Raw genomic sequence first — 17,693 nt, 5'->3', positions numbered from 1 at the left:
AGTGGAAGCCCCCTCTGCACAACACACTCTCTCTCTCTCTCTCTCTCTCTCTCTCTCTCTTTCTCTCTCTCTCTCTCTCTCTCTTTCTATCTCTCTCTCTCTCTCAGTGCTAGACAACAGACAGCGAAGTTCAACTGTCCGCAGGAGAGGGAGGTGGGGATACCAATGTGCTCCCTTTCAGAGACTGTCTAATTCCTTCTGCGCAGTTTGACCCCAAGAAAGCAGCAATTTGACCCCAAGAAAGCAGCCTCCCCTTAAGGGCCAAGGAGCCCCGGCACTATGAAAGTGCCCTCCCTGCTAAGACCCAGGGAGAAGTAAGGGGTGTGAAGGCGGGGCCATGGGTTGGCGACACCCTCCCGAAGGTCCAGCCCTCGCCCGCCTTCCTACCACCTTAGGGAGCTGGCACGAAGAGCGGGATCACCCTCTCAATGAAAGGCAGATGTCCCTTTAAGGTTTGCTTTGCACTCCGTGGACTTTAGCCTAAACACGAACCCGCGAAGCTGGCTTTATTTGTCCATGTCTCGGACAGAGCCTGGGAGGCTGCCAGTGGGATTTCAGAGACCGAGCGCGCGAAGGGGCGGGCGATGGGGCAGTAAGTCTGGGATATGAAAAGCGTGGAGAGGACCTAGAGGCATTCGTCGAAAACACAGGAAATTCACTCTTCGGCTTCTGGGCGCCGCGACTGACCGGGGCCGGAGACTGAGACCTGCGGCGGCAGAGTGGCCCAGAGCGCGCAGCTCCCGTGCCCAGTCCTGCCGCGTCTTGCCCTCCGATCCAGCGATTACCCCGGGCTCTGAGGGCACCCCGGCCATGGCCCCCCGACGCCAAGCCAGCCCAGGGGTCGCTGTCGCCTGCTGTTGGCTTCTCACCGGTGAGCGACCCTGTTTTTCTCTGAGCATCTGCGTGCGGGGCTCCAGGCTACTTGTGGGTAGGGAGATACAGATTGCTCTGGCCCAGAGAGGTGGAGGGAGCGCCGGTTACTTTGGGACGCTCCAGGTAGTCTGTGTAGGTCCCAGTACAGAAAGGAGTGTCTGCGTTTCGGTTTTGATATGGTTTTGATGTGTTTCAAAACCTTCCCCCGCAATGGTAGGAGGGAGACAGTGCTGAAAACTTTACACGGTAGAAATGCTTTACAATTAAAGTTTTTAAGTTGTTTTGACATTTTACATTGTATTTTGGTACTTTGCTGAATGGCATTCCCCCACCTTTTCTTTTTCTTCTTTTTATTTATTTATTTATTTATTTAATTTATTTTTTTATTTTTTTGGAGGAAGGTAACTAGAGGGCGCCGGATTCATGTGCAAAGTTCCTACCATCAGGTTACTCAAGAATGGGCATTATTGCATTTTCTTGCTGTCAACTATTCAAGATCTTTTCTGCTACAGAACGAGGAAGGAAAGGAATGCAAGGCAAAATTGCTTTTTGTTCTGAAATGATGTTTCTATATAAGGAGGAGGAACACTTTGAAATTGAGAAAGGGATAGTCACAGAGCAGACTTTTTTTAAATGCGAAATACAGTGTTGTTTACTTGTGCATAAAAGGTATTTTTAAGGAGGGACTTAAAAAAAAAAAAAACACTGGAAATGCAGTTATATCCAATTCAAAAAAGGTTGAATCATAGCATTTTCTAAGATTTTCCAAATGATTGACCCATGGTCAGATTTTATCAGATACTGAGGGGGAAAAGCTGTAATGGTAAAGAAAAACGCAGATTGGTGAAGCTTTGTGTGAAAGAAAGTGACCTGATTAATGGTTAGGTTAATGGTTGGGTTTAGCATATCCTCAATATTCAATGTTCAGTGTCTTTACTGCTGACATGTTTATTGGTATGAGTTAATTTAGCATTTTTCCATTAAAAACAGGGGTGATCCAGCCAGTTTACCTTGATTTAGATGCCCAAGCATTGTTAAGTCTTATGAAGATCACTGAGAAATGGATTATTTGCAAGCAAAACATTTTTTCGTAGTGAGGTGGTATTAAGAGATTTAATTATGAGCTATTGACTTTTCATCCAAACATTTTCCACTACTCAGGAAGTGTCCAGTAATCCAAACAGTAGTAACTTCTGAACAGCTTTACAGCCAGTGAATGTTTTAACTTACCAGCTACTGTCACTGCCCTTTACACTTATTTGACCTATGATGCCTCTTAAGCTCAAACTTTTTGGAGGTTGTTTGCATTTTGTTGTCGTTGTATAAAATCTGAAGTTTTCTAACTATTCAAGTTGTACCTTTTTCATTTTACCAAATAAGTATTCACTAGTACAGAAAGGATCAAGTGCAGTTTGCACATCCTCTAAAAAGACAAGAATGAAACTTAAAAAAATAGAGGTACTACTTTATTTACTCATGCCTAAAACAGTTGCAATTGCATACTGTGGGTTTTCTGAAATTGTTGGGATAATATGCCTTGCTAAATGCAGAAAGGGACTTAAAGAATAATGCATAGATATTTCTAAATTATAATATTTAATTCCTTTGTGTGTGTGTATATGTGTGTATATTATTCAATCATACTAAAATTTAGAATTTGTTGCATCAGAATCAATAGGTTCCTCATATGTGCTATATTTATGCCCATTTCACAACACAAGGATCTGAAATTTGACTTCTTCCTCTCCTTTGCTGGTTTTCCAATCAGTCATCATATTGTCAGCTTTCCTGGAAGCTCCTCAATTCATAGAATCCACACCTAACCTGTGGTCTCATCACTATACCCGCCCATGCACACTACCATAGAGAGCTTTTCTTGTTGCAAATCTGAATCTCTATCTTCTTAATAAGTAATTTTCATTATGTCTTAGTCTTTTTAGTAAAACAAACAAACAAAAACACTTTCATGGTTCTTTATTTTCTTCAGATGAAATCCAAAATTCTCTACTGACCACTCAGGGTTTGCCCTAATCCAGCACCCTCTCTCTACTACTATACCTGTATCAGTTTCCTATTTCTGTTGTATCAAATTGCTATAGATTTTATTGGCTTAAAACAAGACAAATATATTATGTTACAGTCCCGTAAGTTAGAAGTATCAGCGGGCTAAAATCAAAATGTGGACAGAGCTGTTTGTCTTCTGAAGGCTATATCAGGGAGAATTAATTTTCTACCCTTTTCTAGCTTCTAGAGGCCCCCTGCATTCCTCAGCTTGTGGCTCCATCCTCCATCTTCAAAGCCAGCAGAATAGCATTTTCAAATCTTACCTTCTGACTCTGCTTCATCATCCATTTCCTTCTCTGACTCTGACCCTATAGCCTCTTTCTAATAAGGATCCTTCTAATTATATTGGACCCACTTGGATAATCCAGGATAATCTCTTCGTCTTGAGATCCTTGATTTAATCACATATGCCAAGTCCTTTTTGCCATATAAGGTAAAGTATTCACAGGTTCTTTGCATTTGGACATGAACATTTTTGGGAGACCATTATTCTGCCTACCAAAACCCTGAAATGTAAACTTACCGTTGATGTAGGAAAGATGTTAGAGCACAAAGCCGACAGCCAAGGAAGAATTCTTGAGACATCTTTGGTGCAAAAGAGTGATTTTATTAAAGCATGGGGACAGGACCAGTGGTCAGAAAGAGCTGCAATGGGGTCATGAGGAGTGGCCCATTATATACTTTCAAGTTGGGAGGGGGTTAAGGATAGCATAAGTCTCTAAGGAATTTTGGAAGCAAGGTTTCCGGACCCTGAGGGGCTAGCTATTGTTGGGAAAAGGTCATTTATTAACGTCTAATAAAACCTTAGTCATGAGACTAATGTATATCGGTGGGCCATATGCTTGGGTGATGATTGCTGACACATATCTTGCGGGGTGGTTAGAGATAAAGGAAATTTCCAAAGGAATTTTTGTAAGTTAAAATAGACTTACAGGATCCTGAGGGAGGGGTTGCTCAGGGTAGGATTGCCTTTTGCCCTTAGCAAAGTATTAACATTGAGGCAGTTGAGTCCCTAGAGAAATGTCACTCGGCCTGTTTCAAGGACTTGTCAGTGGGATGTAGGTAGTAAGGAAATTTAATAATTTTTATTCTGCCTTTGTTTCCCATATCATTATGATAGCCAGTCACATTTCCTTACTTTCTACATAAACCTCATGCTCATTTTGCTACTGTGGGTATGACCTTGTTGTTTTATATATCTAGAAAAGAACTCCACCCTTCCTTCCCACCACCCCCTGCCATCTAGATGAATTCTCTCCAGCCTTCAAAGATGCCATCTAAAGGAACTCTCTCCAGCCTTCAAAGCTGGGTTTATGTCATGACAACAAACCACCATCCCAATAAACTTCCCACTGGATTAAAAATTGTCTTGTATTAGCTTTTTAACAGTATTTTAAAATGATTTGTCAACAAAGATTATTATTTTATGTATGTCAAAGTCCCAGCAAAAAACTAGTGACACATATAAAGCATTTAACTAAAGAAAGTTTAATAAAGGACTGTTTACAGAGACATTTAAAGAACTGACAAAAGATGGTGGAGTACCTAAGGACAAACAATAGAGAAGAAAGCATTTGAAGCAACAGTTGGAAGAGAAGCCATTACCATTCTTAGGCCTGAGGAGGTAGCAGAGTCAGGTTGACTGTGAACTCTAGCTATGGGAGAGGGGCTGTTGGACAGGAGCTGGGGCATAAGAAAAGGAATGCAGCTAGAGTCAAAATTGAAGCCCAGCCAGGAGGGAGCAGGAGAAGTAAATACCCCCTTCATTTCCTCCCACCCTCTAATGTCTTGCCCAACACTCTCATTGGCCAAGTCCAAATGGCAGAATTAGACTTTCTGGGGAATAGGGTCAGGACATAAAATAACTGAGAAAAACTAACACAATGCTGAAAGGCACATATTTATTGGGAATATATTATGTGTGAGGCCTTGTACCAAAAACTTTGCATGTATTACTTTAATCTCAAAAAAAGGAAAATTTTAGAACTATTACCCATATATAAGATATGAAGAAACCAAAATGCTAAGAGATTAATTTGTCCAAAGTCCCAGGACTAGTAAATGGCAAAGCCTGTGCTCAGCTTACTCTCTGATCTCAAATCTCCTGCTGTGAAATAATATGTCATATAAGCTATCAAAATGCAAATCCATTTCCTTCTTGCTCAACTCTCTGAATGTTAAAGCCAAGCATAACTGTCTAAAAAACTTTGGAAAGGACCTAATTAATGATGTGAGTCTGATATTTTTGTGACTTTTAGGTATATCATGAAATTAGATGATGTCCCACCCTATATTAATTATAAGTCGAATAAGACTACTATCTCTGGCTATTAAGAATATATAGAATGACCCCTAATTGAGTTAGATGTCTCTCCTCTAGAAACCTTTTAGTTAGCCTAAAAGCAAGGTGTCTTCCTTTGTGACTTTTTTCAGTTAAGATTTCCTATTCAAAATGAGGTCCATCGAGGTGATGGCTGAATATGGAAATCAGATACTTACCCATAACAAAGAAATGACCTCCAGTGGCACACAATGGACTGTCAGGAATTATTGAAGATGATGAAACTCCTTAGTCATTATGATGTATATAAAGGTAGCAATAAATTCATAGGATGTTTGTTTAATAAATAGGCATTGAGAGTAGCAATGAATATATGTTTAACTAGTTTACCTATTTTTCTTCCCTGCTGTTGTGATGCTGCTTTGATGCATAAACTCTTGGGCCACAGCTTATAACTGTTGATTTTACGTCCTTAGATGGATGCTCCTCTGCCTTTGTTCTTCCACCTCCAACCTAAGAAACTTCCCGTTAGATTTAGAACTTACTGGATTTTCTCATGCCCCTTAAAATATTTTGTAAAGTAGTAAAACATATTCAGAAAATTAGGGATCAAAATGGTATTCTTTACCTACACAATCTTTCTGTTTATGAAACACAAAATAGTGTTTTTGATTTCATGTTAAAAAATTGAGATATTTGGAATTATTGCCACAATGCTAAAATCAAAATACATTGCCTATCTGGAATGGTCTATGACTGGAGAATTGTATTCACTCTCAAAGCAAGTACGGAGAGTATCAAGAGATGTAAATGAGCTGAATATATTCCCGTCAAGATTATTGAGCTTCTTTTAGCTCTTTTGTTGTGCCAGCTCCTCTGAGGTCTCCAGGCCTTTGCATAAGCAGTTGCTCACACTGCTTGCTTACTTCAAGTCTCCACATGAACGTCATTTCCAAGAAACCCACTGGGGTAAATTGGTCCTCCTCCCCCAGAAACATGTAAGTCCCTAGCATCTTTGCTTCTATACTAAAACACATGAAACGGTTAATTACATATCTGTCTTCCCAGCTTGCTATATGCTCTCTGAGGATAGAGTTTATTATCCTTAGCATCTAAGAATAATAGCCACTTGAAAATTTGTTATTGAATGAATCTCAAAAGATAGACTAAAGACAAACTCATAAATACTTAAGAGATCAGATTGTCTCTTCTAACTGTATCCTGACCTGGAAAAAAAAAAAAATATATATATATATATATATCCCCATATTTATATCTAATTGAACAAAAGACACCATCAATTGAAAATTGAATAATGTATCATTATTTTATTCACTACTAAGAAAAAAAATGCTGCCAATCCAATTACAATTGTTAGACTGTTAGATACCTCCTAGTTTCAGAGATGTTGAAAGGTGGGAAAATGTGCATCTGAAAATTACAAACATACAGTAAATCTACATAGTAATTTCCTATCACATTTCTTTGTATTTTTAAAAATTGCATCATAAAATTTCAAACATATTCCTGGATACAAATGAAACATGCCTAAGATACAATGATATGAACCTTGTTCCTCTTCTTAGTTTTTTTCTATCTGATGTAGGGGATAATTGCTCCTCTGTCATCAGCAGCCTCACCAAATCCCAAAAATGAGCTTCATCTGAATACTCTGCCTCAGGAGAAACATGACAATAAAGTAATCAAAAATGTTCCAGTTGCATAGGATTAGTGACTAGTTTTGGCAAGCCCTAAATTTCTGTCATAAATGGTGATTGAGTGCTGAATTCTTTATACACATATGAAGGGACCTAATTTTTATCTAGGGTCTTCTGTAATTTCAAAGGAAGATTAAAAAGTCAACTAAGTCTTAAAAGGAGATTAAAATATATGCACTGGTTGGTATTAAGAATTCACTTTATGTGCAGGGGCGCCTGGGTGGCACAGCGGTTAAGCATCTGCCTTTGCTCAGGTGCCGAGTCCCGCGTTTGAGATCAATCAGGCTCCTCTGCTATGAGCCTACTTCTTCCTCTCACTCCCCCCTGTATGTTCCCTCTCTACGCTGGCTGTCACTATCTCTGTTGAATAAATAAATAAAATCTTTAAAAAAAAAGTTACTTGTATTAAAACACTATTATTGTTTTATCCAAACAGTAGATCTTTATAAAAGTGAAATACTAATTTTAAAAATTGTTTGTAATCCAAATAATTCAAATATTAAAAGAAGTGACAACACATCTTTTTATATCAATTATATGAGATCTGCTGAAATAAATAAATGCAGATTTTTAAATTTGAATAGGGTACCTAAATCACATTAGAAGTATCAAATGATTAAGATGAATGGACTCCATATTTTATTATAAATCCTATATTTATTATATAAATTCAAATTACAGTATACTTTCAAAACTATTTTTGTATCTATAATTTTAACTTTAATACTAAAGCTTGAAAACACATGGGTATTGATCAGTCCTTAAAATTATACATTTTATTGTGGTATTATTGGTAAAATGATCCTGTATGGGGAAACACACAAACAGAAACACACCACTCATACATGCTTTTGTTGATAAGATTTTATTTGGTAGGAGGTTTTATATTGTTTTGTGACAATTACAAATGTTATCATCACAGAAACTTAAGTGTACTGAGTCAAATTCCTTCAAAAAAAAAAAAAACTTACCCTTTTCCCTTTTCCCCTTTGCCAGAATTAGCTGAATACTTCTCCCAGCTGTCCACTTAGCTTTGCTTGTGGAGGTCACATGGGCATCTCTGAACAATCTGAGTTTGGCACATTCTCTTTACATAAATGATTGCATTTATTACTAGATATTCATTATCAGAGCTCTGGCTTATTCTGCAAAGAACATTTTCTAAACAGGCATAATAAAACTGTCACTATACATTATTTACAACATTTTAAGATCTTTTCCTCAGTAAGATGTGTTTAAAATAACCATTTTCTTATGCAAGCATGGGTATCTCAAAAATTGAAATAGGTTTTTAGAAACCTCTTACCTTAAGAGTAATCATCTTTTTAAAATTTTAGTAACATTATAAAACAATGTTTTCCTAAGTTTAAGATGCTAGTGATAGACAAGTTAAAAATTCTGCATTAAAGGAGAACAAACAATTATGCATCCTTTCATGTAATAACTACGCTTATATAACGATTGCTGTGCTGGGTTTCAGGAACACAGACAAATAAAAGACAGGCTCAGTCTGAAAAAGGCAGTAGACAAGCAAAGAACCAATGATGGGAGGAGCCTCCACAGTGCTCTAAGCAGAGGAAGGAAAAGATTAGTATGTGTTGCAGGAAAGTTAAGTCTTGAAAAAAAATACTAGAAACAAGAACATTTACACAGCCCTCACTGTTCTACACCCAGGGTATTCAAACAAGATTTCCATTCTTCAGGAGCTCATAATCCCTGCTGCTGTCGCACAAACCATTTCTAACATACTATAAGAAGAAGTATTGTAATCCAGTTCACCAATGAGGTACATGAACTCATGCACTAGGGCTGACCTAAGGTTTCCCTGGAGAAGAGATACTAGTATAAATTAATAGTATCCAACAGATTATCCATCAGTCAACTTTACTGAACCAGTTGTTTTTCTAAGGCTGAATAATTATGATCATGTTAAAGTGAGCCCTTGCCCCTTGCTTTGTCTAGCTTCAGGTCAGGCGTTCTTAGAGACATACCACAGTATCTCACATGTTTATAGAACTCTACAGTTTACAAAGTATCATAATCTCATTAGACCCTTATAAGGGTTATCAAATGAGAGAGGCAGGACAAATAATCTGATATAATTTAGAATGAAAAATTCAGGTTTGCAGACGTTAGGGGGCTTCTCTAAAGTTGCTGTAATCTAGCTAGAAAAATCATGATTCATGTCTGCTGACTCTTGCTGTGCAGTATTAAACTTGGTATTGATCTTTTACCGCTGCAGTGGACCTTAGGAAGAATAAAATTCAAAAGGTACTATGCAAAATTGAAAATAAATGTGATAGGGGGAGATTATGAGTAGTGTTTTACTTTTTAAAAATATTTTTGAAGCATAATCTTTACAATTAAGACAGTTTTAATTATTGAATTGAATACCCTCAATTCTTAAGTAAAAGAAACAGAGTTTCTAAGAGACTAAGGGCTGCCAAAAGTTAGAGTAAAAATAATTGACAGGGTAGGAATTACAATCCAGGACATTTGACTTCTAGCCCAGTTTTCTTTTTGAGACACTAGAATTATATCAAAAACAACAAATTGAAAACTTTTAATTCTAGAGAAATACAAATAAAATAGAAAAAATAGATATAAAGTTACTGATGTAAAGGTTTCTATTTTCAAAAAGCCAATAAGTAAATATAAAATTATAATTTAAAGTAACAAAGATAAATCATGGTTTTTTCCTCAGGATTTTGTGTATTTTGGTAAAAAATGAAAATGTCATATACTGCTATAACTACAGCAGTTTTACAATAAGAGGAATTACTTTTTACATACCATTATTAAGTGAACTATAGCTGATAACAATATCATGCCTTAAGAAGGGTCTGTGATAATGTTCACATAGCTGCCACACCTTACATCTGATCCACTCAGCTTATCATCGATATATAAGTGCCTACTATGTGCAAGGGAATTTTCAAGGGTCAGTGGGGGAATAACAGGATGAATCCACTCAGAGTTCAATAAGAAAGAAAAGCCAAGTAATTCAATTAATACAATGAATGGCTTCAAATGAGAGATAACATTTAAGCTGGTGCTTAAAAAGAAGTAGAATTTATGGAGACAGGAGTGAGAGGTAGTGACATTTTAAATAGAACAGCATGAGTTAAGGGCAGCAAGTAGACAGTTCCCAGGATGTATGGGAAACAAAGATTACTCCTGTGGAATACAGGTTGCTGGAGGGGGCAAGTGGAAAATAAAGCTTGTAAGACCAAATCATGAAGGCTTTGAATGCTAGGGAATTGGATTTTAATTAGTAGGGAATGAGAACTCTAACTCAAAATAAAAATGTAATTAGTCTGGAAATATTTCCACACAAAAATCTGGGAGAAAACATCTGATCATTCAACAGTAAGTTCCAGTTACTAAAAAATAGTTCCATTTCAGATCAAATGATTCTATGAAAAACTTTGTAGTATGTTCAATCACTGAAGCACATTTATGTTTAAAAAAACAATCCATGGGGCACCTGGGTGGCTCAGTTGGTTAAGCGTCTGCCTTCAGCTCAGGTCATGATCGCAGAATCCTGGGATAGAGTCCCACATCAGGGTGGGCTCTCTGCTCAGCAGGGAGTTTGCTTCTCCCTCTCCCTCTGCCTGCCACTCTGCCTGCTTGTGCTATCTCTCTGTCAAATAAATAAAAAAAAAATAAAAATAAAAAATAAAAAGACAGCCCAAAGTAGTTTGGCCCATAATTTAAATAAAAATTTTTAAAAGAACCACAGAATTAACAGTCAATGTGGGTTTCCCACAGGTTTTAAATGTAGAAATATATGCATATTTTTCTAAAATAGAGTATTAGATTTTTCTCAGGGTTTATAATGGTGACTTAGGCTGGGCAGAAGGAAAACTATGTTGAATGGATGAATACAAAGATTTTTAAAAGTAATAAAAACAAGGAAGTGTCTGGTGCCTTTCAGATGCTCTCAGTTGGTTCCTAAACTGTGGGTCTTTAACTAGTAAAGGTGTCTTTAGGGGAAGTGGCAGGGGATGACAGCACATAATTTGTGGCTGCAGAGATGATTTTGAGCATCTATAATATAGTCTGTAGCACTGAACAGAGGAGGGGGGTGTAGAGTTAAGCAGGTCTGAATTTAAAAGCTGGTTATGTGATTTTCAATACAGTTATTTTTCTGTTATTCATTTTCTTAATCTACAAAGTAAGGATAACAAATATTTACAGAAGAGAATTAGAAGAGTATAGGAGAGTACCTGGTGAATATTCAATAAACCATAGCTCTTCAAGAAAAACTTAACACTTCTTAAGATCCTACTGTCTGCCTGCCACTGTGATTCTGTGGTTTTTAATCTTTGTCAGACTTTGGAGAGAAGTAAATTCTACTTAGAAAGGTGATCAAGGAGCAACTCAAAGTATTTCTCTCTCCCAGTTAGGAAATGTCCTTTGGAGAGGCAAGCCATCTTCACACTTCAGTGCAATCAGTTCCTTACTCAAAGTTGCTGGGTTTTCTTGGAAGTGGAAGAAGGCAGTCTGAGTTAGACACTTTATGAGGGCACTCAGTATGACAGGAAGGTGTAGAAGAAGAGGAAAAGGAGGTAGAGAGGGAAAGGAAAAGCCACAAAACATACAGTGGCTCTAATTTGTACTAGAGCTTTAGAAGGGATTTTTGTGTCCCCCCAGAATCTCTGAGGAAGATAACTGAGACGTCAGTATCAAGACTTGTGCCAAAGTCAGATTCCTCCTTTTCATTCTGGTCTCGTCAGTTCGAGGTGTTAAGATTCCCTTTCAGTGCCATACACAAAAGAGAAAGAGAATTGAGAAGGTATGTGGGTAGGACTTCTCTGTTCCCCTGTGTTTGGGGGGGGGGGTGTTTTTGTTTTGTTGTTGTTGTTTTGAGATTTTATTTATTTGAGAGAGAGCGAGAGATCTAAATCGCGACCAGGAGCGGTGGGAGAGGGAGAAGCAGACTCCCCGTTGAGCGTGGAGCCTGTAGGGTCTCAATCCCAGGACGCTAGAGCTTATGACCTGAGCTGAAGTCAGATGCTTAACCCACTGAGCCACCCAGGCGCCCCTCTCCATCTCATCCTAACTCTCAAGGAAACTCTGGTGGTCTTTTTCTATTCACTGATCTTGTTAAGAGGCAATCCTCACTTCTTAACCCCCCACCACCATAAAAATGCTAAGTGACTTAAGGATTTTCTTTAAAGTCAATTTTGTAGCCCTTCAGTAGGGTTGGTCGTAGTAGATCAGATTTTCTCCACTTCCAATATCCTCAGCTCAATTTAGGCAGTGAAGATCTGGCCCTAAATTTTTGCGACCCAACCCCCAACCTAAACATTTCACAGGCTACTGCGCTGCCTAAAGCGGGGACTGCCAATTTTGGATTCCGGGATTCCCAGGACATTAGGGCCCGTAACTGAGAAGTCCACCCAGGGGTAAATTCCACAGATGGTTTCTTCTCTCTCTGGGGTCAGTGCTTTAACATCTGGGATGGTCAGATCGTGCAGACACGGTAACTAAGCGCAGAAAACAGCTGGGCACTTTGCTCTGAGCCCAGACAGTTCCTAGAAACCGCTTCTGGAAATACCAACTCCGACAGGCGTGCAGTGTTTGAATGCTAATAAGGCAAGCACAGTTTAGAACTTTGGGGCCAAGTCTGCACTTTTGAGAATTCCTTTTACTTTAAGTTTTAAATTTGGATTTACCCGGGGCAGAGAAGGTATACAGTGGCAATTTCACGCAGCTGGAAAAAAAATTTTGCACTCACATACTCCCCAGATTCTGCACAAACAGCTTTGGAAGAGAAAACTTAGGAAGTCTAAATTCAGCATTAAAATAAATGACTCGCCACCGAAGATTCCGAGCACTTCCCTCTCGGTTTACTCTCCGGACGCACCTCGCGCTTAGTGCGCCTGCGCCCTCGCAAACTGCGACTCCGCCTCCTCTTTGGGGACGTAAAACGTGCGCCGAGAGGCGGAACGCGGGCTGAGCATGCGCCCTCATTGCATCAGCCACCGGGTCTGTGCTGGCGGCTGGAATGTCGGAGAAGACTGTGTTTGCTGCTGTGTCTCTCGCGCGGGTGTGGCGCGGTGTGGCGGGAGACTAAGAAAAGAAGGGCTAGAGTAAGTGTTCCCTTCGGCCGCTTGAGTCGGAGCTAGAGTATTTCCTGCCAGGCAAGTGCTTGTTAGGAATCGGACCCCGCCCCCTTCCCGGCCTACACTCCCTTTCCCCTCCCTGTCCCTTTCCCATTAGGGACCCTCTCGTTTCCTCTTTTTCGGCCTGTGAACTCCCGCCGAGGTCATGAAGCTCGTGAGGAAGGACATTGAGAAAGACAATGCGGGCCAGGTGACCCTAGTCCCCGAAGAACCTGAGGATATGTGGCACACCTACAATCTAGTGCAGGTGGGCGACAGCTTGCGTGCCTCCACCATCCGCAAGGTACAGACCGAGTCCTCCACGGGCAGCGTAGGAAGCAACCGGGTCCGCACTACTCTCACTCTCTGCGTAGAGGCCATCGATTTTGACTCTCAAGCCTGCCAGCTGCGGGTTAAGGGGACCAACATCCAAGAGAATGAGTATGTCAAGATGGGGGCTTACCACACCATCGAGCTGGAGCCCAACCGCCAGTTCACCCTGGCCAAGAAACAATGGGACAGTGTGGTTCTGGAGCGCATCGAACAGGCCTGTGACCCAGCCTGGAGTGCAGATGTGGCGGCTGTGGTCATGCAGGAAGGCCTCGCCCATATCTGCTTAGTCACTCCCAGCATGACCCTCACTCGGGCCAAGGTGGAGGTGAACATCCCTAGGAAACGGAAAGGCAACTGTTCCCAACATGACCGGGCTTTGGAGCGGTTCTATGAACAGGTGGTCCAGGCTATCCAGCGCCACATAAACTTTGATGTTGTGAAGTGCATCCTGGTGGCCAGCCCGGGATTTGTGAGGGAGCAGTTCTGCGACTACATGTTTCAACAAGCAGTGAAGACCGACAACAAAGTGCTCTTGGAAAACCGGTCCAAGTTTCTCCAGGTAAAAGTCTTATCCAAGGATAATTAAGAATGGGCAGAGGGAGTTGTGTAAACTACTCTTAAGTTTTAGAACCGTACAAGAGGAGAAAGTGTTTACTGGACTGTGATTGTAAGTGAGAATGAAATGAAAAAGAGAGTTGTTAAATAGCCTGTTTACATAGTAAACTTTGCTTAAGTCCTCAAACATATAAAGCCTTATTTGTGCTTTTGGCTTTTGGTCATTGCAGACTGATTGATGGGTACTCTTAAGAGATTCTGTTGTCTGACTTTCATAATTATGATTCTAGGTACATGCCTCCTCTGGACACAAGTACTCCCTGAAAGAGGCCCTTTGTGACCCTTCTGTAGCTAGCCGCCTTTCAGACACTAAAGCTGCTGGGGAAGTAAAAGCCTTGGATGACTTCTATAAAATGTTACAACATGAACCTGACCGAGCTTTTTATGGACTCAAGCAGGTGGAGAAGGCCAATGAGGCTATGGCAATTGACACATTGCTCATCAGCGATGAGCTTTTCAGGCACCAGGATGTCGCCACACGAAGCCGGTATGTGAAGCTGGTGGACAGTGTGAAAGAGAATGCAGGCACAGTTAGGATATTCTCTAGTCTTCATGTATCAGGGGAACAGCTCAGTCAGTTGACTGGAGTAGCTGCTATTCTCCGCTTCCCTGTCCCTGAACTCTCTGACCAAGAGGATGATTCCAGTTCTGAAGAAGATTAATGATTGGACCTTGTAATTGAGACAAGCTGTGTCTCCATTGTTACAGTTTCTTAGCATCCTGACAGAAAGCTGCAAGGCACTTTGTGATTCTTATAGGGAGTTCTCATGTATTTGGTCATAGGTATTTTGTGATTGGCAGGACATGTGTTCAAAGTAAACAATAAATTAAAAGGAAATAATCTCCATGTACTACCATCTTTATTAATTAGGATAATTTATGTAGAAATTATGAGTTATTTGCAGTATTTAAAAACATTTTGTATATATAAGAATGCCTATATATTCTTTTAGATCATAAAATCCCAAATGTCATACTTTGAAATAAGTTTTCCTTAGGAAAAGCCATTTAATATTTCATTATCCTCAGTTTACATTGTTTATTTTAATTCTGCATAGTGTTGCACTGTGTTTAATGATCCCTTTCCTCCATTTCCTCTACACTTTTTTTTTCTTTTAAATTTGCTGTTTTAAGTGATGGCCAAATAATTTGTAGACTTTTCTAGAAGACAAATTTAAAATGGTATTTTTTTTTTTTGAAGATTTTATTTATTTATTTGACAGAGATAGAGACAGCCAGCGAGAGAGGGAACACAAGCAGGGGGAGTGGAAAAGGAAGAAGCAGGCTCCTAGCGGAGGAGCCTGATATGGGGCTCGATCCCATAACGCCGGGATCACGCCCTGAGCCGAAGGCAGACTCTTAACCGCTGTGCCACCCAGGCGCCCCTAAAATGATATCTTTCTTAAGAGACTTGTTAATCATGTTACAAGTAAACTCTTGGTGGGTAGTTGTTTTGTTTTGTTTTTACAATTAATCATACTTGTTTCGGAGAACTGCTTAATCAGTTATTTTTGCATCATAGAATTTTGATCTGCGAGGGATTCTCGAGATAAACTATTTGAGGTTCCTTTATTTTTAAAATGCAGTTAAGGTATGTGATTTGCTCGTCATGTGGCTAATCAGTGCTAAAGCTGAAAGTAGTCCCTACTTTGGGCCCCATTTCTTTTTACTGCCACACTATTTATGTATTTATTTGGCTTATCCTAAATATATGTAGTACTATCTTATATTTCTATGTGGCGGTAGTCTGTGCTTGCACATTCTTATTGGACTCTACATCCTATTTTAGGGGGTGAGAAGGCCTGTTCAGAAAGTTTGATTAAATCACCTCATTAGTAGTATGTGGTAGTTGACTTAAACTCCAGTACTGTTTACTGTAGTGAGGGAGTTTCTGCTAATACCTGAGAGTTTTAAATATTTTCATTAAGTATTTTGGATGTGCATTTTAAGAGTTAGCGATTCTTGGACTGGAATTGCATCCTGACTTTTTACAAACCTCAATTTAGCAAAATAAGTAGGAAAGGCATTATGAGGGAAGAGTGGTAATTCAGTTTGTAACACATTGGTACCTACTTCAAATACAGATCCTAAGTAAACTTTTGCTTGTCCTTTCTGTGTCTGGGCTTTTCTTCTGGGAAAAGTGCCAGGTCTGGGGATTACTATTTTTATAAACTTCTAACTAATCTGAGTTTATTTTAATCTGTAATTAGAAATAGACACTTTCATATACTTTAAAATCACATTTTTACATATCTACTTCCTAATCTAAAAATAATTTAGGTTGTCATTTTATTATAAGACCATGGATATTTAAAATACTGTGAAAAGCATGTTATTAAATCATTTGGTAGGAGTATAGAAATGAAACTGCTAAGATTCTTAACATTAGAACCTGATTGATAATGACTTATCAGTAAGAATTTGGAGACTTGGGGCATATATTACTCTCGTAATCTGTGCAGTACTGGTTATTCCTAGCTCTGTTAGTTACTGTATTGGAAATAAGGAGAAATAAAACTTCCCCATAAATTTGACCAGTACATTTTAGGTCATGGGTTCTCAAATTTAGCTGTTAGCCTGAACTTGGGAGGTTTTGAAACTCACTACCCAGACTGGATCCCAGACTCAGTAACCTTTCATTCCTAGAAATGGTTCTTTATAGCTCTCCAGGTGATTCCATTAGGTATCAAGACTTAAAATCACTGATTCAGGCCTTGCTATTCAAAATTGTGGTCAATGGATCACAAGCAGACTATGGACCAAGATCCTGAGAGATTATTAGAAACTGGAATCTATAAAACTTCTCAAAATAAAAGTGTATTTTTTTTGTCTATAAAGTACTTAAAATATCTTCAAGAATTCCTGTTTTTAAAAAGTTACGTTCTGGGGGCGCCTGGGTGCCTCAGTCAGTTAAGCATCCATCTCTTGATTTCAGCTCAGGTTGTAAGATGGAACCCTGAACTGGGCATGGAGCGTGGTTAAGATTTTCTCTGTCCCTCTCCCTCTCATCCCCCCTCTAAAAAAAAAAAAAAAAGTTACATTCTGTACCATTGTCAAGAGTATAAATCATACATGTATAGGGTGAAATACCAAAATAGTGATAACATATAAAATTTTAAAATTACATTTTTTTTTTTTTTACTATTTTCTAAAAAGCAAAATGAACCATAAGTCTTTGGAAATCATGTTCAGTAGTCTAATTCACTAATATGAATGTCTAATACAACTGCTATTCATTAGTAAGGAACCATTTGGTTACAAATGGAAACACCTCTCAAGGCAATGTTGTACTATAAATTTCCATTTACCATCATTTACCATCTGGTACTTGAAAACAAAGATTTGCAACTGGTCCCCCATTTATATGTTAAATATTTTGCTAGCTTTATGTCTGGATTGTTGATTCTAGATTTCATTTTCATTTCTCTCTTGTATACAAGTTGGATCTTTTTCCCCCCAGATGCCACTACAGTAGCTTTGTAAAGCTAATTTTCCTTTATCTCTGCCTATTTTATGTCGTTAACTTTATTTTCCTTTTTTAATCCCTGTGACCAGTTCTCTTAACTTCAAATTATCTTTAACAGAAGTGAGTCACAGTTTCTGCAGTTCATATATTCTGGAACTGAAATTTCCTTCATTGCTAAAAATAAAAGTACACAGATGAATGGTATATATGTGAATTCGCCAAAGTAAAAGCTG

The 17,693-nt window shown here is 39.0% G+C and overlaps 2 protein-coding genes across 3 annotated transcripts in view; both read left to right on the top strand.

Annotated features, from left to right (window-relative positions):
* The first annotated feature begins 207 nt into the window (after positions 1–207).
* Positions 208–17,693, top strand: part of ITGA1 (integrin subunit alpha 1) — a 160,973-nt gene continuing 143,487 nt past the window's right edge. For both annotated transcript variants that reach the window (XM_040630446.1, XM_040630445.1), the window contains exon 1: positions 208–871. In XM_040630446.1, coding sequence (XP_040486380.1) covers positions 811–871 — 61 coding nt within the window. In that variant the 5' untranslated portion in view covers positions 208–810. The remainder of the gene's footprint in view (positions 872–17,693) is intronic.
* PELO (pelota mRNA surveillance and ribosome rescue factor) lies at positions 12,881–14,835 on the top strand. Its single transcript, XM_008692556.2, has 2 exons — positions 12,881–13,938; positions 14,225–14,835. Exons 1-2 carry the CDS (start codon positions 13,213–13,215, stop codon positions 14,654–14,656), a joined length of 1,158 nt encoding a protein of 385 aa, XP_008690778.1. The 5' UTR covers positions 12,881–13,212; the 3' UTR covers positions 14,657–14,835.

The sequence above is a fragment of the Ursus maritimus genome, unplaced genomic scaffold, assembly GCF_017311325.1.
Source record: "Ursus maritimus isolate PB19 unplaced genomic scaffold, ASM1731132v1 scaffold_15, whole genome shotgun sequence".
Lineage (NCBI taxonomy): Eukaryota > Metazoa > Chordata > Mammalia > Carnivora > Ursidae > Ursus > Ursus maritimus.
Note: the sequence above shows the minus strand (reverse complement) of the source record. Positions and strands in the feature narration are given on the sequence as shown.

Bases quoted from the DNA above. Each gene is read 5' to 3' on its own strand.
- PELO (XM_008692556.2), top strand. From the start codon at position 13,213: ATGAAGCTCGTGAGGAAGGACATTGAGAAAGACAATGCGGGCCAGGTG. The intron at 13,939-14,224 runs GTAAAAGTCTTA...TTATGATTCTAG, and splicing joins ACCGGTCCAAGTTTCTCCAG to GTACATGCCTCCTCTGGACA.